Below are 22,250 nucleotides of genomic sequence, written 5' to 3' on the forward strand. Positions count from 1 at the left end.
AACCTGTTACTTTTGTTGGTCTCAAGTTTGGCTTTATTTTCAGTTTCTTATATTCTTGTCCTGGAAAAATGTTTACTTGAGCTCTAGTGTCTAGTTTCAAAAGAATTGAGTGTGCAATTTACAGCACTTGGCAAAATTATTATTTTTGCCACATTTATTGCTTGTGTTTTCACAGTTTCTGATGCACCCCACATCTAGAGAGTTTTAGTTACCATACATGTATACAAGTGCCGGTATAATGTATGTCATCGCACCCATTCCCGTGTTAACTCCCATTCAAGTCAATGGCAGATAATGCAGGCACTAGTGTGATAAACCACACCGGCACTTGATGCATATGCCCCAGTGAGTTCTCTCAGAGTTTTATTTATCAGTTCAGATCTGCTTCACGAGAGGTCTTTTTTTGACACATTTTCAGACACTGTCATTTACCAATGGCACAGGTCTTAGAGAGTTTCAGTGACAAACTTTTCTATGTTTCATATATGTAAATAACTTGTATCTTTCAAGTCTAATTCCTTTCTGGCATACACTATTCCTCACATTTGGGAATAATATTGCTTCACTTCCTACCTGTACCTTCTTCGGATTTCAAGTTATTGTAAATATGTAATACTTCCTCCCCAACATATAAATATTAATGCCGTTCACATTTCTGCCTGAACTTTTTCCAAGTTCTTTGTAACACTGCCAGATAGGATGGATGGTGGTTGCAATGCATCCATTATTTTATAATAGCCTTTGTGTTTTTGTATGCGTCTTCTGCTTCCAGCCCTAAAGTGAGTTCTGCTCTTTCTTATTCAGCACTTCTGACACCTTGTAATGAACTTTGTGGGATTATAAAGCAGTAAAGCATTTGAATGAGAAGGAAATGTTTTAACAAGCAGCAGCCATCTTGTTGAACATAGCCTCTTCCTACAGTAAATGCTTCACTGCCAGAGATCCTCCGATAATATCCTATTAATATTATTCAAAATAATGGACCTTCTATAAATTATACTATGCCATACAATATATCTCCACAAATACTTAATACTAGAGAAGTGATGGAGTGAGGTACAGCAAAATGGAGTGGTGAAAAGTGCAGAAAAGGGACAAGGACTGACTAGGTACAAAATAAATAAACACTAGGGAAGAGCAAAAATAAAAAGATGTACCTGAAGTTTCTGAAATGCTGGTAAATCTAAAAACGCCATGATTGAAATCACCTCGTTTCTGCCACCTCACTTGTGACATGCAATTTGTATGCATATGTACTGTATCAGTACATACTGTATGCATACATAGACACTGAATTCCATTGACAGCGAAGAGAAACCACCCACTCGACCTAATCAGTTATGGCAGGTTGTGCACTAGGGGATAGAGATAGATAGATAAATCACAGAAAGAAGAAGTGTTCTATCCAAAGAGGAATGGAATCAGGGACCACAATTACAAGCATTCTAAAATGCTTTCTACTACAGTAAACAGATATTAAGGCTGATGAAAAATCCCACAGTGTACACCATTGGTGTCTACGTTCTGTGATTCTGCAGGAAGCGAACCCATGACCCTTCATACACAAGTAGTGATTCTTTACCTGCTACACCATAGGATTGGTGTGATGTAATAGCAGGTAAAGAACCACTACTAGTGTATGAACGGTCATGGGTTCGATTCCTGCATGGTATACTGAAATTATTAGTGCAGGGGTGAGGTGTGTCCCTGTTAGCAATAAAGCATTGAATGTTATTTTTAAAAAAAACACCTTGGAGATGTGCATCGCGCACGCAGACGCAGGGAGAGAGGAGAGAGCTGCAGAGAGGAGAGAGCTGCAGATGCAGGGTAAGTCCTCGCATGGCGGCCATTTAGTGACCCCGGCCTCATGTGGACACTGAGCACCGCATTATAACGGGGTTCAGCTGTATATAGATATTTTTTTTTTTTTAAACCAACATACCTATATTCAGTGCTCTAGGTACTCTATTAAAAAGAATTGGGGTCACAGTACTAGTAGTATAAGGATCGGCTGTCTATACCCATTGTCTCAGAAATGTGATAAATCCAATTGTTAAAATCTAGACTGTTATGGATATACATGATGATCACAGTGTACTGCTGCGGCCAAGTTTATTCGAGCATTTGCCCGTTCTTGGCCGCAGCAGTAGCCTGGCGCGCGCCCGAGTGTGACGGGCGCGCGCCGAAGCAGCGGAAGAGCGCCCTCCGATCGGGGCGCTCTCCCTACCGCTACCGGGTCCGCCGGGTCCCCCGGAACCCCCTGCCGCCGTCCCGCAGATCGCGGGACACCAGGGCTCCCTCGGGGAGCCCTGGACGCGCGTGCAGGGGGCGCAGGCTCCCGAAGACGCGTGACCGCGCGTCTATGACGCGCGGCACGCCGAGGGGCAGCCACAAGCAAGCCGGGAAATATCCCGGCTTGCGGTACCGACCACACTGCAATAAAGTGTGTCGGTACTGTATATGGCAACGTTTGCTTGATTCTGAGGTTCTTTAAGGGCAGTGATTTAGGTTTCCGATGTTACAGATCTTGGATATTTTTTCATTGTCGTTGGTCACAAGTTTGACAAATACCTCAATATTTGCACAGGTGTCAAAAGGAGGTGTAAAGGTAGATTTCGCTCTGAGATCGGTAAAGGGACCTTCCCCTGATGTATCTCTTTAGTGGGAGAGAATGCAAGATCAGTGGAAGGTCCCTTTACCGATCACTGGGCTAAATCTACCTTCACAGGTAGAGGGGAGTGCGGGGAATGCTGGGGGAAGTATGGTGGCTGCTGGGGGAAGTATGGTGGCTGCTGGGGGACGTGTAGGGTTGCCGGCGCCTCACTCCACCTCTTCACCCCTCATCGGGCGCACGGCAGTCATTTTTTTTTTTAAATTAGCGTCACCCCGGTTATAGCACGGTTGGATCAGTGGCCCCCGAGGACTGAAGGAAGAGGTTACAATAATGTATCAATTTAGGCTTTTCATATTAAAGAAAGACAAGCACCAGTTTCTTATTGTCCAGATATTTCCGCCATGAGTGCACAAGTGCAGCCCGTGTTCCAAAAACCCAATATAACGTACGCTTATTTAATATGGGCAACGATTAATGCAACAGATGATAAGATGGCAACAGTTTTACAAATTTTCGCCAGCTCCTCATGTGTGGAAGCATGCAATAAAGAAAACGTTATGTAGCAATCCATGTTTTTTTCGAATTGACCCCGAATTTATTGGAGGGTATTGGTGTGTATCACCGGGTTTTTCCCGTATCTATGATCATGCAGACGGCAAAAGGCGAAAGGTCGTGTTAAAACCAAGTAAGAAACGTCAGTCGCTGGCAAGCAATGCGCCAGCACCAGCACCGGCTTCCAATAACGTTCCGACCGTCAGTGACAACCTGGTGACCTGCAATCCTTGCTGTCTGTCCACGCACGGATACCTGCAGCCTGAGCCGGATTTCGCGTACAGTTTCGAGCAAGCTTGCATGTACCTAAGCGATTTCCAGCCTCATCAGCTGACTACAGGTGTAGTAGTCCCACTGTCACCTGTCAACGTGTATGATCAAGAATACTGGACTGGCAGTGGCCCGGTGCTGGCGCCAGCTGAATGGGAAATTCTATGGTGAGTAATGTTGCCGTATTTTTTTTTTTTAAATATCAATATCAGTGCGATTCGAAAGTCAAGCGATTCTCCTGTAAGCAATATCATTGGCTGAGCGGCTTCTACAGTACTGCAGATACTGAACAATTGGTGGAACGCTAGGTGCATGCGCATTGGAACCTTCTTGCGTGTCATCACATCGACGGTAGGCGCATGCGCATGTGAACAGGAGACGCCCCCCGAGAAAATTATTGGTGGGACTGGCTGGGAACATCTTTAGGGGGCTGACCATTACAGTAAAACTTTTCTTTTTGTTTTTCCTCAGAAAAGAAAACGGCTAATGGAGGGATTTCGATGGATAATATCGCTTTGTGTAACAATGCCTGCACATTGCTGAATTGGATTTAAAAAACCACGTACCGGAGTCTTTTTTATATACTATATACTGTTTTATATATACTGTATAATAAACCCGAGAAAACAAAAAGTATGCATCAACATTTCCTTTTATTGGTGGAGTAAGTACAAAAACATTTATTTACAAATACTGTACAATGTAAAAACATTTTAAGTGCACAGCAATTCAAAAACATCAACAGGTGTATGGTTTACTGCTAGTGAAAACATTTACATATGTACAGAGTCAAAACATTTACAGTCAGTCAGAATGGTTTACAGTCACGTTATTAAAAAAAATTATTTATTCAGAAAATTTAAAAAGCGCAACATCTCCTTTGTTAAAGTACAGCAAGTCAAAACATTTATAGTAGGATGGTGTACAGAACAGTCAGTCAGGCCTGCACAACTCCAGTCCTCGAGGGCCGCAAACAGGCCCAGTTTTCTGGATAACCTTTGAAAACCGGGCTTATTTGCTGCCCTCAGGGACTGGAATTGTGCAGGTCCTGTGTGTACAGTAAGTAAAAACATTTCTTTATTAATACAAGTTAAAACACGCAACATCTCCTTTATTTAAGTACAGCAAGTCAAAACATTTACAGTAGGATGGTGTACAGAACAGTCAGTCAGGCCTGCACAACTCCAGTCCTCGAGGGCCGCAAACAGGCCCGGTTTGTCAGGATAACCTTGAAAAACGGGCCTGTTTGTGGCCCTCGGGGACTGGAAAAAAACATTTACAAAAAATAAACAACAGTTGAACACTCGCGCAAATGCGTACCCCACCAGATTGTCCTTCCAGGGCCGATGCCTTATATGGCGCAAAATGCCATTAATGAAGTCTCGAACGCTTTTCATTAAAGGATCTGTAATTGAAAAAAAGCACTGCAATTCCTCCACAAAAGTCTTTCTTAAATTTTCAGGGAGCGCCCTTTTTTTCGCGATTTCCTTCATAGTTCACTTTGAAGGCCCACCCGCAGTACACAAAGTAGGACACGTGGTGCTTAAAAATTAACATGGCATACTTGTGGGGTACACCAGCACTCATCACCCTATACTTCTCCCTGAGTGGATTGGGCAGCTCGCGCAGGATGATGTCGGGCACCGTCTCGATGCAAGCGTATGTAGGTTGGGTTCTGGGAGCGGGTGTGCTTGTGGCGGCAGGCGAGGGTAGGTTGTCTCGGAGGAAGCTTTCCTCCTGTCTTGGTCGCCGTGTTGTCTCCTGGCGTGGTCTTGATGGGGTTGTCATGTTATCCTTCTTCTCAACGGCAAACATGTACACAAAATCTTCTGGTGGAGGGGGTGCGCTTGCTGATGGAAGGTGGTCGAAGGTCCCATTCATCACATCCATGCCACCCTCCTGCTCCGGCGTTGGGGATACAGGGGCATGAACACAGAGCAAATGATGTATCTATGTCAGTCTCTATCTTCTCCATCCGTTGATCCATATTTAGCATGGTCTCCAGAAGCAGATCTATCTTTGCCAGCACAATAGAGTTCCCGGGGATATCCACACTTATCCCATTCAGCATGCGGTCTAAAGAGCTGCTTATTGTGCATGGCGTGTGGAAATCTGGGAGGATAGGTGCTACGGAGGATGAGATGGGTGTTCCATGGAGTGAAGCGGCAGCGTCGCCGAAGAAGGGTGGAGGAGGTAACCTGTGGATTTCCGGGAGAGGAGAAGCGGCAGCGTCGTCGAAGAGGGATGGATAAAGTGACCTGTGGATTTCCGGGCAAGAAGCGGCAGAGTCGTCTAAGCGCAATGGAGAAAGTGACCTGTGGATTTCAGGGGCACCAGCGGCAGCGGCGTCGAAGAGCAGTGGCGAAGATGGCCTGTGGGTTTCCGGGAGAGCGGCTGCAGAGTCGTCGAAGCATAAACGAGGAAGTGGCCTGCGGGTTCGTTGGGTTGGCAACCATTTGTTTTGCGTTCTGTGTACATCACCGAATTTCTTCCTGACATAAGGCTTACGTGTTTTAAAACCCTTAGCCTTTGGGGTTAGCAGAATGTTTTCTTTATTAGCCGCCGCCTTTCGCTTTTTCTGCATGACAGGCACCGGCACGGCAGAGGCGAGTGGGTTCCTGCGTCCGTAGAATCGGGGTTGATCCATGGAAGCAGATGGCACAATGCAGTATCTGGACAAGGGCAAGTTCAGATAAAGATCATCGAGTGGTGGGCTATGCAAAGTGTGTAACCTTTTATGCAAGGCGACGAGGTACAGGTGTTGAAAGTGAGTCATTAACGTATAAATACACCATCCATTTTGTGGACTCACTGCACATCGAATACACAGACTAAACATCGAATATACATTCTTGTGTTTGTATTTCTTTCTACTCGCAGAAATGCCTGTTAAAAAGATTTCAAAGGATCTCAGCATGAGAATTAAGGAGATGTACACGAGCGGACACCGAATTGCAGATATCCAACGCTGGTTAGCTGCTTCTGGCCTCGTTGTGCCATCAACCACCGTGTGCTATCATGCACACGGAAAAAAACAAACAACGCACGAGGACACCAACGGTAACTAACGCGTAAGTATATTTATATAACTATATAAGACAGTATATCTACTGCACCGACACACTTTATTCGAGCAAATACCCGGTATGTACCTGGCAGATACCTGGAATGCGCCGCTCCTCACCTCTGACAAGCCCCGTTGCATTTGCCTTCCCAGCCTGGGTTCATGCCTGGCTGATGGGCGGCTGATCTGTTAAATGATAATGATTAGGATTTAATAGGCTGCAATGCTTCGCGTGTCTACCAGATGGCATAAATTCATGAATTGTAATGCAGTATATATATATATATATATATACTGTGCAGTATTGCAGCCAGCGGGAATAAAATGCTTCAATCCCTGCTTGGAAAATAACTCAATGCACTCGGGCAGAAAACAGTCACAAACCTCAATACACCTGGGTATACCCGAATTCGTGGGACTAGCCAAGCTCGAATAAAGTGTGTCGCCAGTGTATCATTGTTTATATTGCTGCATATTAATAGAACAATATATTGTGTAGATCTATCTAATTTTATAGTTATTTCGGTATATTTATATAACAGTATATATATTGTTTATATTGCTGCATATTAATCTTAATATATAAATCTGAAGTTTGTGGGGTTGTAGATGTGGCCAATCAGATTGCTCCGTATCCCTGGCCCGCCCCGCCCGCCTCTCATTGGCCTGCGTGGCTCTATGGCTCTGACGTCACCCAACTGACATTCTTCTCCTCCTCACCCAACTGCCACACACACACACACACACACACTGTCCTCTTCACCCAGCTCACCTCCCCACCCTAACCCCCCCAGCTCACCTACCCGCCGGCTCCCCCCATCACCAGCACCACCAGGCTCCGCCGCTCCATTCTGCCCCGCTTACCCTTGCTCCCCGCTGTTCCCGCCGCACTTTCGGCTCCTCCTCCTGCCTCTGCCGGTGTATGTTGCGGATGGCGGCGGAGGAGGGTGGGGGGGTACAGCCCGAGAAAGGCGCGCGCCACGTGACTGTGGGGGGGGGGCGGCGCCTGCGCCCGAGAAAGGCGCCGCATGGTACTGCGGGGGGGGCGGGGCCTGCACCCGTGCCGCGGGGGGGGGCGGGGGCCTGTGCCCGTGCCGCGGGGGGGGGCGGGGCCTGCGCCCGTGCCGCGGGGGGGGGCGGGGCCTGCGCCCGTGCCGCGGGGGGGGGCGGGGCCAGCGCCCGTGCCGCGGGGGCGGGCGGGGCCTGCGCCCGTGCCGCGGGGGGGGGGCGCGGGGCCTGCGCCCGTGCCACGGGGGGGGGGGGGGGGCGGGGCCTGCGCCCGTGCCGCGGGGGGGGGGGGCGGGGCCTGCGCCCGTGCCGCGGGGGGGGGGGCGGGGCCTGCGCCCGTGCCGCGGGGGGGGGCGGGGCCTGCGCCCGTGCCGCGGGGGGGGGGCGGGGCCTGCGCCCGTGCCGCGGGGGGGGCGGGGCCTGCGCCCGTGCCGCGGGGGGGGGGGGCGGGGCCTGCGCCCGTGCCGCGGGGGGGGGCGGGGCCTGCGCCCGTGCCGCGGGGGGGGCGGGGCCTGCGCCCGTGCCGCGGGGGGGGGCGGGGCCTGCGCCCGTGCCGTGGGGGGGCGGGGGCCTGCGCCCGTGCCGTGGGGGGGGCGGGGCCTGCGCCCGTGCCGTGGGGGGGGCGGGGCCTGCGCCCGTGCCGTGGGGGGGGCGGGGCCTGCGCCCGTGCCGCGGGGGGGGCGGGGCCCTGCGCCCGTGCCGCGGGGGGGCGGGGCCTGCGCCCGTGCCGCGGGGGGGCGGGGCCTGCACCCGTGCCGCGGGGGGCGGGGGCCTGCGCCCGTGCCGTGGAGCCTGCGCCCGTGCCGCGGGGGGCGGGGCCTGTGCCGCGGGGGGCGGGGCCTGTGCCGCTCGGGACTGTGGGGGGCGGGGCCTGCGCCCGAGAAAGGCGCCGCACGGGACTGCGGGGTGAGGGGGACTGCGGGGTGAGGGGGACTGCGGGGTGAGGGGGACTGCGGGGTGAGGGGGTGTCCCCCCCCCTCCTGTCCACAGTCCCCCCCCCTCCTGTCCACAGTCCCCCCCCCTCCTGTCCACAGTCCCCCCTCCTGTCCACAGTCCCCCCCTCCTGTCCACAGTCCCCCCCTCCTGTCCACAGTCCCCCCCCCTCCTGTCCTCTGTTCCCCCCCCCTCCTGTCCTCTGTTCCCCCCCCCTCCTGTCCTCTGTTCCCCCCCCCCTCCTGTCCTCTGTTCCCCCCCCCCTCCTGTCCTCTGTTCCCCCCCCCTCCTGTCCTCTGTTCCCCCCCTCCTGTCCTCTGTTCCCCCCCCCCCCTCCTGTCCTCTGTTCCCCCCCCCCTCCTGTCCTCTGTTCCCCCCCCCCCCCCTCCTGTCCTCTGTTCCCCCCCCCCTCCTGTCCTCTGTTCCCCCCCCCCCTCCTGTCCTCTGTTCCCCCCCCCCCTCCTGTCCTGTTCCCCCCCCCCTCCTGTCCTCTGTTCCCCCCCCCCCCTCCTGTCCTCTGTTCCCCCCCCCCCTCCTGTCCTCTGTTCCCCCCCCCCTCCTGTCCTCTGTTCCCCCCCCCCTCCTGTCCTGTTCCCCCCCCCCTCCTGTCCTCTGTTCCCCCCCCCCCCTCCTGTCCTCTGTTCCCCCCCCCTCCTGTCCTCTGTTCCCCCCCCTCCTGTCCTCTGTTCCCCCCCCTCCTGTCCTCTGTTCCCCCCCTCCTGTCCACCGTCCCCAGTCCCCACCCCTCCTCCTGTCCACTGTCCCCAGTCCCCACCCCCCCTCCTGTCCACTGTCCCCAGTCCCCACCCTCCTGTCCACTGTCCCCAGTCCCCACCCCCCCTCCTGTCCACTGTCCCCACCCCCCTCCTCCCCACTCCCCCCTCCTCCCCACCCCCCCTCCCTCCTGTCCCACTGTCCGCTCCCTCCTGTCCACTTTTCCCCCCCCTCCTGTCCACTGTCCCCCCCCCTCCTGTCCACTGTCCCCCCCCCTCCTGTCCACTGTCCCCCCCCTCCTGTCCACTGTCCCCCCCCCCCTCCTGTCCACTGTCCCCCCCCCCTCCTGTCCACTGTCCCCCCCCCTCCTGTTCACTGTCCCCCCCCTCCTGTCCACTGTCCCCCCCCCTCCTGTCCACTGTCCCCCCCCCTCCTGTCCACTGTCCCCCCCCCTCCTGTCCACTGTCCCCCCCCCCTCCTGTCCACTGTCCCCCCCTCCTGTCCACTGTCCCCCCCTCCTGTCCACTGTCCATCCCCCCTCCTGTCCACTGTCCCCCCCCCTCCTGTCCACTGTCCATCCCCCCTCCTGTCCACTGTCCATCCCTCTGGGAGGGGGGGGAGGGAACGGAGAAAGAGGGGGAGCACAGAAATAGGGAGAGAGGAGGGAGCGGGAAATTTAACTCACGGGCAACGCCGGGTATATCAGCTAGTAGAACAATATATTGTGTACTGTAGATCTACTGTATCTAATTTTATAGTTATTTCGGTATATTTATATAACAGTATATGTATATTTTTTATATTGCTGCATATTAATAGAACAATATATTGTGTACTGTAGATTTACTGTATCTAATTTTATAGTTATTTTGGTATATTTATATAACTGTATATGTATATTTTTTATATTGCTGCATATTAATAGAACAATATATTGTGTACTGTATATATACTGTATCTAATTTTATAGTTATTTCGGTATATTTATATAACAACAGTACAGTATATGTATATTGCTGAATATTAATAGAACAATATCTCATTGTATACTATTTTTACTGCAAATGATGTGCTGTGCTTGTGGCCTACTGCACTGTAACTTACCGGATTGTTGTTTTTCTGTACATTGTAGGGAGACAACTCTTCTGGTCGACAAAATAAGTGAGGAGAATGATGAGAAGAGTGCATTACGGGTCAAATACACTCTGCAGGAAAATCACAATCTCACTGTATCCGAGACCAGCATAAAGAAGATGAGACGCAGAATTGGATGGAAATATGGACGTGTGAGGTTAGTACTGGACAGTACAGAAGGTAAAAGTGTTGTTTAAGAAACTGTACCTCTAAAATTATTTATTCCTTGTCATTACAGAGCGTACCCCATGATAAGGGACGTTAACAAAATCAAGAGAGTGGTCCAGGCCGAGGCATGGATCGACAGTGGAGAAACTTTTCAAGATTGCATCTTCACTGATGAGTCTACTGTGTCGCTGGAGAGATTTGCCACCTTTGCATGCCACAAAAAAAGGTTGCATATCTATGAAGCCGCGTCCGAAACACCCAGTGAAGATGCATGTGTGGGGTGCCATCTCTAGGCGTGGACTAGGATGCATCATCATCTTTGAAGGTACAGTAAAATGTATGTCACACGCTTTTGCCTTATGCACTGTACTGTACTAGTGTGCAGTTTTTTGAGCACTTTTCTTTTCTTGTTATAGGAATCATGAATAAAGCTTTCTTCCAAGACAAAATTGTGCCTGAGAATGTGGAATACATCACACGTTGTGTTCTCGGGTGGTCAACATTTCTACCAGGACAACGATCCGAAGCACACCGCGTCAACAGCGCATATCCTTGAGCGCGATATCAACTGGGTGAAGACGCCAGCGGAGTAAGTGCGGTAACCGTGTCTCATTTTCCCCCCACTGTTTTTACTGTGTACTGTATCTCTTAAACTAATTGTCCTTTTTTTCCAATGACAGATCGCCAGACTTCAATCCGATCGAAATGGTCTGGCATCAGCTGAAGGACCATATCCGAAAAGTCGTGAAACCCTCCAAAAAGGATGAGTTGGCGAAAGGCATACTGAGTTTTTGGAACGATGCACTCACTGTGGAACGATGCAATAAATATATTGACCATGTTGCGACTGTTGTCCATTGTGATCGCGTGTAATGGGCAAGCATCAGGAAGGTAGTAGGGTATAGTACTGTACTGTAGAATTGTAAGTACAGTATGATATAGGTAAGTATGGCACAGATTTTTTCTTTCCTAGTAGAGTATACAGTAGTTCCAGTATAGACTAGTTTGAGAGTACTAACTGCATACTGTAGTCCAATATGGAGCAGCTATACAGTAACTGCTCAATTTTTCTCTTTCCAGAGAGAGCAGCACCTGCCATCTTGTTACAAAGTATTTAACAGTAGTCACAGTATACAGTAGTTCCAGTATAGAGTAGTTTGACAGTACTACACAGCACACAATGCCATAATACAGTATGCACATAACTGCACTAATTTTTTGTTTTCTTGTCTTTTCAGAAAAAAAGGATGGACTGGGGGAGAGGGGGTATCGTGTAAAGTCTGTGAACTGTTTGTACAGTTAAGTGTACAGTATCTAAACTGCAGTCATGATGTACACAAAACCTCTTCTCTCTCAATGAACTACTGTACTGTACACAGAATGAGAAAGAAGATAAAGACGGAAAAAATTATATTACTATACTGTCCCGGCTTAGCTCATTCTAAAGCTTGCCGGGAGCTGGCCGGGTGCATAGTGGGCTAGCCGCGGGTCTGTTCTCCATTTAAAAACGGAGTTTCCCGCGTGGCAGCCGCTTCAATAGATAAGCGCTAATGGCGCTTACTATTGAAAGCGCCCGAGGCGCGGGAAAACCGGCCGGGTTTCGGCCGAAGACAGCCCGCGTGCCACCCGCGCTATTTTTAAATTGCGGGGGCAGCCGCATTAGAGTCAGCCCGGCCGCTACTGTATATACATATTATATATTATTAATTAATATTATTATCAATGTGCATTATTCATAATTATCCACCGGCCCTCAATTTCCATCTGACAGAAGAACTTAATAAAGACTGCATTATGTATTATTCATGATTATTTTTAGATTTGTTTTTTTTGTTCCTGATAAAATAAATATTTATTTACATTCATGATAATCATAGACAACAACCCCCCCCTCCTCCCCACACCTACAGTACACCAAAGAAAAAGAAAGAATGACAAAACATGAATCAGTTAATGTTTTTTTTAACTCAATTCTCACAGTGCTGTGCAAATCAGATTTACATATCAGTTCGAGAAGGGATTGAAAATGAATGACTCTGTAGAGGTGTCTATCGATAAGAGTTTCAAATCCTTGAGCGAGCCTTGTGTGTGTGCATGGGGGAGGGCGGTACAGGGTACAGCTGCATGAAGGATTAGTTGCATGAAGGATTAGCTGTGCAGTAGTTCAAAGAAATTACATAATTTCAAAAGGCAGGTCATCATAGTAATTTGATCCCTACACCCCCAAATACAGTACATAAAAAGCACACAAATCAACCATGTGCAGTCAAACGCACAGGGTCGCAGTCAAAAGCTACAACACAGATTGAATATCGTAATATCAAGATGGTTTTTGCTGGCTTGTGGAGAAAATAATTTTATTTTTTTTGGTCACTTACTCAAGCAAGCAGTGGTGAATTTACAGGCGCATGCGCAGTAAGGGATTTTCCAAAGCGTTACCGTAAATAAAGCCTCAAAGGGTTGAGGGGGGGGGTTGGGTGAGTCATGCACAGTAATCATCAGCTAGCTCCCATCTGAAAGAGGATTACACGCAGGCGCAGTGAGGTGACGCTCGGCTAGGGACGGATTAAAAACACAATGGCAAGCTTCAGAAAATGAATGACTCTGTAGAGGTGTCTGTCGATAAGAGTTTCAAATCCTTGAGCGAGCTTGTGTGTGCGCGTGGGGGAGGGGGGTACAGGGTACAGCTGCATGAAGGATTAGCTGTGTGTGCAGCAGTTCAAAGAAATAACAATTTCAAAAGGCAGTTCATCATAATAATATGATCCCTACACCCCCAAATACAGTACATAAAAAGCACACAAATCAACCATGTGCAGTCAAACGCACAGGGTCGCAGTCAAAAGCTACAGCACAGATTGAATATCGTAATATCAAGATGGTTTTTGCAGGCTTGTGGAGAAAATAAAAATAAAAAATGAGAACATTTTTTTTTTTTGGTCACTCACTCAAGCAAGCAGTTGTGAATTTACAGGCGCATGCGCAGTAATCATCAGCTGTCAAGCAGGAATGTGATTGAAATCAAAAAGACACACATTCAAAGGAATGGTGTGGGAGATGTGTACTGCACTGTAGAGAAGATAAGAAGTTGAAATACCCTGCAGTGCAGAACATTATCCTGTGTGTGTGCGGAGGCGAGCGAGGGGAGAGCGCTGTATATGCCGAAATGTGATACTGTTACAGTACTGTACACGCCTATGCGTTTCAACAATTTTCAAATGAGACATACAGCACTGCAAATGCATGTATACAGTAAATATGCAAATTTACAATTACTGCGCGCGCACACGCAGACTGTGTACTGACGTAGGTTGAACTGCTAAAGTATTAGACTTCCAAGACAACAGCTCGCGAATGCCCCCCTGAGTTTTTAGACGGTATTGCAGTATTGCAGACAGCGATAATAAAATGCTAATATTACGAGCGCGAAAATAACGCAATTCACTCTGCACCAAAAAAAAAAATGCATCTGCCCGCGATTATCAGAGCGTTGCGGATCCGGCCTCATTAGGATAAAGGCGGCCGCCAGTGTAGCTGAATTATTATATATTAACCTAATATTTTAGATACTAACATATAGTTTAGGATTCTGACCGGAAACTACCAAACAGATCACTGGATCCTGCTTGGGTTATTATTAGGGGTTACTATTATTATTATTTTTGTCTGGTAACTAAACAATTACGAAAATAGAAGGGTTCCCCATTCTATTATATTTATGTGTGTTAGGACATCCAGAGATAGCAGAGGAATGAAATGTGTTGTTAGACTTGGCACATAGGGTAGCCTTCAGTATTAATATTATATTTTGTTACATCTGTGTACATATATTTTTAGGTGCCACAGGAGGGGTAAGTTATATACCTATGTCAGGACTTAATGCACACACACCTCTACATAGATACATACATACATACAACAAAAAGGGACAGCGTGGACTCCATAGTGTAAATAGTTAAGGTTTTATTAATCACAAGCTAAAATCAGTTCACTCACAGCATTGAGGTAGGACATGCGCATCGAACAAGAACACCCGTCATCCATGGTATCTCCATCATCAGGAACTGAAGTCTCATGGCTGCATGCGTGTAAGTCTCTTCTTACAGCCGAGTACCTCCGTTATGTGCGTCCACTCAACGGCCCCCTGACTGAACGGCACACGATTACTTGGTTCCGCAGCAAAACCGTTCCCCTTTGATTCAACAGAAGCTCATTGAGCTGGATGCTTAGTGTTGCCAATAGCGCCCTTACACGTTTTGTCGCAAATAGGACGGCGACTTCAGAGGATCATCGTCAACATACCTCCACAAATAAACCTATTAGAAAAGAAGGGGTGGTACTATGCTGTGCTATCAATTACTATACACTGCAACGCACCAATGGGAAGCCGTCTGTGTTCAATTATCTGATACTCCCAGGGGTATAAAATACACGGAAACCACCTTGCTAACTGTCCCCGATTAAGCCTTTTTGGTGAAACGTACGTCGGGTACGTGTGACATCAGCAAACCAGCGACGTCGGCTTATTCGGAGAGGCAAGGGCGTCCTACATGTCGGAGCGTTTCGGAGACTGTGGCCGTGGACAGCAAGAACGCTCTGACATAAATATGATTGTACCTTTTATTTCTGCAGAATACACCTAATGTCATGCATGTTCACCTTTGTATACAGCCACTGAGCTGAGTACTGGAAACAACACATCTGTATCTTGTAAGAAGTGTTCTTCCTAAGTACTACCCAACTGAGCAAATAAATTCATTTTGTTCAGTGGTGGAGGGGCTACTATACCCACTCACTTGTTTGGGTTGCATATTTCCACCTAGCATTCACCTCACATTACGGTCTTTAGGGGTTTTATTACCATATCACTTAGAACTAGACAGTTTGCTATACAGTGACTTCATTCATTGGCATTAGGAGTTCCCATAGGGAGTTTATATTACCTCAGATAGTCTAACTGCATTGTTACATCATTATTTAGGGTATATTCACACCCTATGTAGGACAAAGGTGTCACAACACATTAATTTAATTGTGGGTAATTGATATATTGTTTTGACCTTTACCAAGTGTTGTTCAGTTACCCCTTTACCCTTGTTAAGTCTCTCTGACTTTTAATTCTATGTATATTCGTTTGTTCCGGTCGTATTCCCTCACACTTATATTTTAATTAATTAATAAAATTGACTTTTAATTTATTGGGCGTCTGTGTGCAGCATCAAGGGGATTCTTCTCTATCTCTGTACACTCTCTTGCGTTAAAGCATTGATCACCAAGCTGACTGCTCAAAATCCTTCCCTCCATGCCCCTCCGAGAAGATATATACTGCACCGACACACTTTATTCGAGCAAATACCCGGTATGTACCTGGCAGATACCTGGAATGCGCCGCTCCTCACCTCTGACAAGCCCCGTTGCATTTGCCTTCCCAGCCTGGGTTCATGCCTGGCTGATGGGCGGCTGATCTGTTAAATGATAATGATTAGGATTTAATAGGCTGCAATGCTTCGCGTGTCTACCAGATGGCATAAATTCATGAATTGTAATGCAGTTTATATATATATACTGTGCAGTATTGCAGCCAGCGGGAATAAAATGCTTCAATCCCTGCTTGGAAAATAACTCAATGTACTCGGGCAGAAAACAGTCACAAACCTCAATACACCCGGGTATACCCGAATTCGTGGGACTAGCCAAGCTCGAATAAAGTGTGTCGCCAGTGTATAAAGAACAGACAGAACCCAGTCTAAGGCAACAATACTCTCCTGATGAGATCCAATGACAAATAGATGCCTGTCAGGAGAGAGAAAGGCAATTGTGAATGGATATGGAGTGGGTGAGACTCCAAGAGATTGAGGTACCGGACCAAGGGTTATACACCAAGGAAAGTTCTACATTTCTCACTGAGATTTCAAAAATTATAAGAGAAAGGACTGTTGATCTAATATTGTTGAAATGAACATATTGTAGAAATGGATAACATATTGATGAAATGGACTGGGTGGGGGGTCTCTGGAGATGGTTATTGGTGGTGTGCAGAATCCATTTTGTCTGTTTTGTAATGTCTTGTGTCATGCTGTGTTCCTGCAATCATTACTGTGAGAAAGAATGTGTATGTATCAGTTTGGCTACCAGGAGACTCAAGGCCAAATCGGCCTATGGCTCAATGCCCAGAAATGAGGGGGAAGCACGTATTCTGCAGTTATACAGACTTAGAGATAAAAATGTATCCTAACCAACCTTGTTCACTGTATTAAGATGTTTTAACCCCGTTTTTACTTATTTAGTGACCTTTATAATGATTGTTTAGAATAGGGAGGAGATATTGTATTCTACCTAGCAACTTATGTTGCCAAAGAAACTCATATGTGTATAAAAAGCCTGCATGGGCCCTCCCCTTGCAGAATCTCTTGTTGACCCTCCTGAATGATCATTCAGAATATTATACAATAAAGGACTCATTATCTACGACCCTGTTTGCTCTTATCTATGTTCATTTGCAAATATCAACACTACAACAAAGTAATAAAGCACACATTATTTGTTGATCAGTAAACATACCAGTAGTCTTCAGTGGAAGAGGGCATATTGCATCCAAAAAGCAGCATGTGATGTGCGGTATCCATACTGGCATGAGGCTTGAAGTCAACTGTAAAATACAAAAATAAAAAATGTGTAGTAGATGATAAAACATAATGGGTTAGTCATGCAGTAAACAGCTGTCACTTAAAGCTTTAGGGATTTGTGCACTTACACAAAATACACACTAAAACTATAATGTATGTTTATCACTTTTATAGTACCTACTATGTTATAGTTGATTACTTAAGCAACTTTAACAATATATAAAAAATGTCTGATTAAATGAGCTGTGGTAAATTACCACAACTATATTACATTAGCATTTATACTGATAGAGAATAGATCTTGTGATTTCGCTATTGCTTGTGAAATGTTAACTATGAAGAAAAGAAAGAAAAGAGATTTCATAGGACTAGTTAATGAATAAATGGTTGTACTATAAATAAAAAAAATACATAATTTAAAAGTATTATAATACTTATGTTGGCCAGTTCTCTCACAGTACAAAGTTAAAAAGATATATATTGTTGACCATATTGTACCCATATCTGTAAATGTCAATGCCAATAAAAAAAGATTGATACAAAAAAAAAAAAAAACAAGGATTATAATACTTAATATGAACAGGAATACGAAAAAACAGGATTCCTCTCATACAAGGAACTGCTGGAAAATCTCCAGATAGCGCAGTCTATGGTTTCATATGTAATAATAATGCTTCACTTAGAAATTATTACTATTGTTGAGCAGAAACAAAATGTGCTGTGCTTTGTAAGGTTAAATGAATGCAATATTATATTCCAGAATAGACCATTGTGAGCAAAAAGGAATAATGCCTGTCAGGAAACCAGCTGCTTCCATTAGTAAACTGTATACCAAATCTCGTACACCTGGCCCAATGCTCCCACACAGGAAAGGGACAGAAGATATATACAACCACTATCCAGACAGTAAACATGAAATTAATTCTAACATCTCTTGCTTCTTGTGAGGAATTTTCTATCCATCGCTCTATGAGCAGGTCCTAGGAACCCATGCGTGAGCATACAAATATAACCCCTTCACTGTCAGAAAGACTGCTATGCATTGTAAATGAATACACAACAGGTCCTTCTAGCAGTTAAGTGACAGATATGCTCATGGTACACGGACACCACATTTCTATTTCATTTTCATTCACAAAACCACTTCATCCTCTAATCTGCAAAGACAAGCAGTGAGAAACTTACTGCTGTTAGGTAGTACGCTCATAATGGTAATTATTGCAGAAATAATAGGGCTAGAAAAGAAACATTGTAGAACAGACAACCATATTTGATTGGAAGGTGAAGAGATGCTTGAGGGGACCAGAAGCAGGTATCCTCGTGTTTTACCATGAACTTTGCATTTTACCTTTGGAGGATAGAGACGAACTGAATTATTTGCCTTAGGCATAAGCAGCTGCTTTTCATTAGTCTTCAGCTACAAGACAAGAATCTTTATAGCTGAAGTAGCTGCTTTAAATCAAATACCAAAACCACAACATACATTAACTGGTGTGTGTGTGTGTGTGTGTGTGTGTATACACACACACACACACACACACACATATGTATGTGTATATGTCTGTGTGTGTGTGCCTGTATTTATGCTACATACAGTGCGCACATTTAAAGAAACTGGAAGTGTTCAAGAGGATGTATATTGGCAATTGTTTTCTCAGGTTTAACCATTCCATGAAAGCTTGAACAATATACCAGGCAAAGTAGAACAGGTATTTGCCAACAAGAAGTTGAGGCCAGCGTGGCAAGTAAGGCCGTGCGTATAGTGCCCGCGACGGGCGACGTCACCCAAAAACGAATGCATTGCCGCCGCATGCTCTTATAGTAAGCGCGACGGCGAGAATGCAACGGAGCGACGTCGTGTTGCGGATTTTGGTAGCTGGCAATATTTGATTTTTCAAGAGCTGTCACCTCATGTGACAGCCCCTGAACCAATTAAATGCCAGTATGCCCGCGACGCCACCGCAAAGCGAAATATAACTTCGCTGGAGGCGACGGGTGACGCCTCCCATCGCGGGCACTAGTCACACGGCCTAAGCCCCCCAAATATTAAAGACAACGAAAAGTGACGGCCCTCATTTTACAGAAGCCAGATTGTACCTGGCTTTGACAGTGTGCACTAAGAAAGCATGAGGACAGAGTGTGCCAAGACTCCCCGGAGGTTAAACTCCAGCTGTCATTCCAACTTCCATCTGGCTACATACAATCGCCAGCCTCTCAAGTGAAGCAGCACTGCAAGAACTGAAAGATCAGTTTGAAAATATTAAATGGGATATTGATAAGGTCAGTTGGTAAGTATAGTTACGTCAGCAGGAAGGAACATGAGACAGATTGGTGGAATTTGTAGAAACTTCTACATTCTGAAATAATTTTTCAATAAGAATCCAAAATAGAAAATGGACACGAGAAAGGACCTAAATGTAAATTGAAGAAAATTGACCGTATCCTAGATAAACTGCTACAGTTTTGACACAAGAAGTGATTACCAATTGGGTTTGCTACAAATTACATTGTGGTTAAAAATTGTAAAGAAAACGGTTTACAAAAAGACAAAGAAAAATATCAATAACCTCAAAAATAATAGCAAAGAAATTAAACGAGAGCTGAAAAAAATCACTTTAGCTTGTTCGAGATGCATGGGGAAACTTAACCAAAAATTTATAAAAATTTATAAAAAATTTATAAAGATCGTAGCTGAAAGCACAACAATTCCTCAAATTTTCTAACACAAAACAAGGAAAGAAGCAATCCTGATATACAGTAACAAAATTTGAATATACAGAGCTGTACAAGAAGATCTGCAAGTGTATAGCTGAAATATATTTTACTGTGATATGTCTAAGACGACTATTTAAGATAAAGGTTTAAAAAAGATGAAGCAGTGACTTATGATTGGGAAGAGGCAAATAATTGCACTCAAAGAAGACGATGGATCAACACTAAAAAACACTGCACTTATCATGAGTGTACATTTACAAAAATGTCTATAGGAACACAGATAACACAAGGCATAAATCATGCAGATGAAGAGCGAGAACAAACTAATACTGATCTATGCATGTACAGTACTCTCCTAGGTTTATGATTCACAGATTATGAAAATTTATTTGATTCTGTGTTTACCCAAGCCATTTCAAATGAATTAGGAAGTGTTCAAGAAGCGTTCACTGATACTATAAAGAACATTTATGAGAATGCCCATTAGATTATATAAAAGTTACAAGATAAAGATTGACAACAGTGTACCACAGAATTGTCACCATGTTACCAAAGATTTTTCGCAGCAACACGAAGAATTGTTTTAGACTTTACATTTGGAAGAAAAAAAAGGAATCAAAAATCAACAGTGAATACTTCAGTCACTTTTCAGATAACGTTGCTATTTTTGTAAATAATAAGTAAGAGTATGTGCAAAAGTGAAACCTGGTTTTATCAGCTAAAGGGGATAATTAGAATCAGGTGTTTAAATTATTATATGGATCTTCAGGAGAGAGTTTGGGAGGACCCACCCTATATAAAGATGAAACAGGTGTGTGGAAACACATCATTCCATGATCAAACGAAATGTGAGGACCTCAGAAAAGCGGTTGATGCTCATCAGTCTAGAAAAGGTTACAAAACTATTTCTAAGGATGTGGGGCTCTACCAATCCACTGTCAGACAGATAGTCTACAAATGGAGAAAGTTCAAGACCACAGTCACTCTACCCAGGAGTGGTCGTCCTAATAAAATCTCTCCAAGAACAAACCGGCAAATCATACAGGAAGTCACATGGAACCACAGAGTAACATCCAAGGATCTGCAGGCCTATCAGAAAAAGACTGAACAAGAATGGTATTCATTGAAGGATAGCCAGGAGGTAACCACTGCTCTCTTAAATAGAACATTACTGCCCGTCTGAAGTTCACCAAAAAGCACATAGATGATCCACAAGACTTCTGGAACAATGTTCTCTGGGCAAATACTGCGTTAAAACAGAAGAACCTCATCCCAACCGTCAAGCATGGTAGTGGGAGTGTGCTGGTTTGGGGTAGCTTTGCTGCTTCAGGACCTGGACGGCTTGTCATTGACACAACCATGAATTCTGCATTGTATCAGAAGATACTAGAAGAGAATGTCCGGCCATCTGTCCATGAGCTGAAGCGGGTCATGCAACAAGACAATGATCCTAAACAAACAAGCAGATATACAAAAAAAATAACTGCAGAAGAAATTCCACATTTTAGAATGGCCTAGTCAAAGTCCGGACCTAAACCCCATCAAAATGTTGCAGCAGGACCTGAAGTGAGCTGTCCATGCAAGGAAGCCCTCAAATATCACGGAGTTGAAGCAGTTCTGTAAGGAGGAATGTAGTGAGCCTTACTGTACCCAGCGTCGTGGACGAACAATCAAACGTCAGCGGCGCTGGGGACAGTATCGCGACTGCACAGCACGGGGTCCAGGCATCTTAAAGCTGCAATGCTACATTTCCCCTTCCCCTTTCCCCCCTTCTTTTTTTCTTAGTTGTATATGTAAAGCATGTGGCAATGTATAATACTACATTCTTACCTAAGCTGGCAACCGTGTGGTGCTCCTGTTATAAATCTATAAAACCCTGATTTTGTGCCTAACTAAATGGAATTGAAAGGCAGCCATTCAATCCTTCAGCCACTGTACAGTAACTCAGCAGCTATAATGTAACCGGACATTACTATGGTAACATTATCTATTGTTACAGTTTGAAGCTCACATTGCTGGGAATATTGACAACAAATTATCACCAATAGGAAAGTGTTACAAAGATCTAACGCTGCTTGGGAAGTGGGCTAAAGACCACTATAGAGATCAAAGAATGCTCAGTATATTAAAACTCATTAAAAATGTAATTAACAGTTAAAAAATAAACGTCACTTATCTAATACTACAGAACTGATTTATTAAACATATAAGATTTTGCATGTTTTGTTGCTTTAATTGGACCCCCACAGCATTAACCCTTTGGTGCTGTAACCACTGTTCTGAAGACGTCAAGTCTTACTACAACTGTATTTTGAAATCTTTTCATGGTTGGTCTGTAAAGATGGTAAGCAGAAACATGGAAAGTATTTAATTTCCACTACGTACGTTCTTGTGAAATCACTACATGCTGAACAAGAGTTTGCACAGAAAGCCTCTCTCTCGCCTCCCTCCT

At 45.7% G+C, this 22,250-nt stretch overlaps 1 protein-coding gene across 1 annotated transcript in view; it reads right to left on the bottom strand.

Moving 5' to 3' along the window:
• PAM (peptidylglycine alpha-amidating monooxygenase) overlaps positions 1–22,250 on the bottom strand; it is a 201,422-nt gene that overhangs the window by 164,837 nt on the left and 14,335 nt on the right. Inside the window, exons 5-6 of the mRNA XM_075599016.1 lie at positions 18,432–18,500; positions 17,019–17,110 (exon numbers count right to left, since the gene is read on the bottom strand). Of these exons, the coding sequence (XP_075455131.1) occupies positions 17,019–17,110; positions 18,432–18,500 (161 nt within the window). The remainder of the gene's footprint in view (positions 1–17,018; positions 17,111–18,431; positions 18,501–22,250) is intronic.

This window comes from Ascaphus truei, chromosome 1 (assembly GCF_040206685.1).
Source record: "Ascaphus truei isolate aAscTru1 chromosome 1, aAscTru1.hap1, whole genome shotgun sequence".
NCBI lineage: Eukaryota > Metazoa > Chordata > Amphibia > Anura > Ascaphidae > Ascaphus > Ascaphus truei.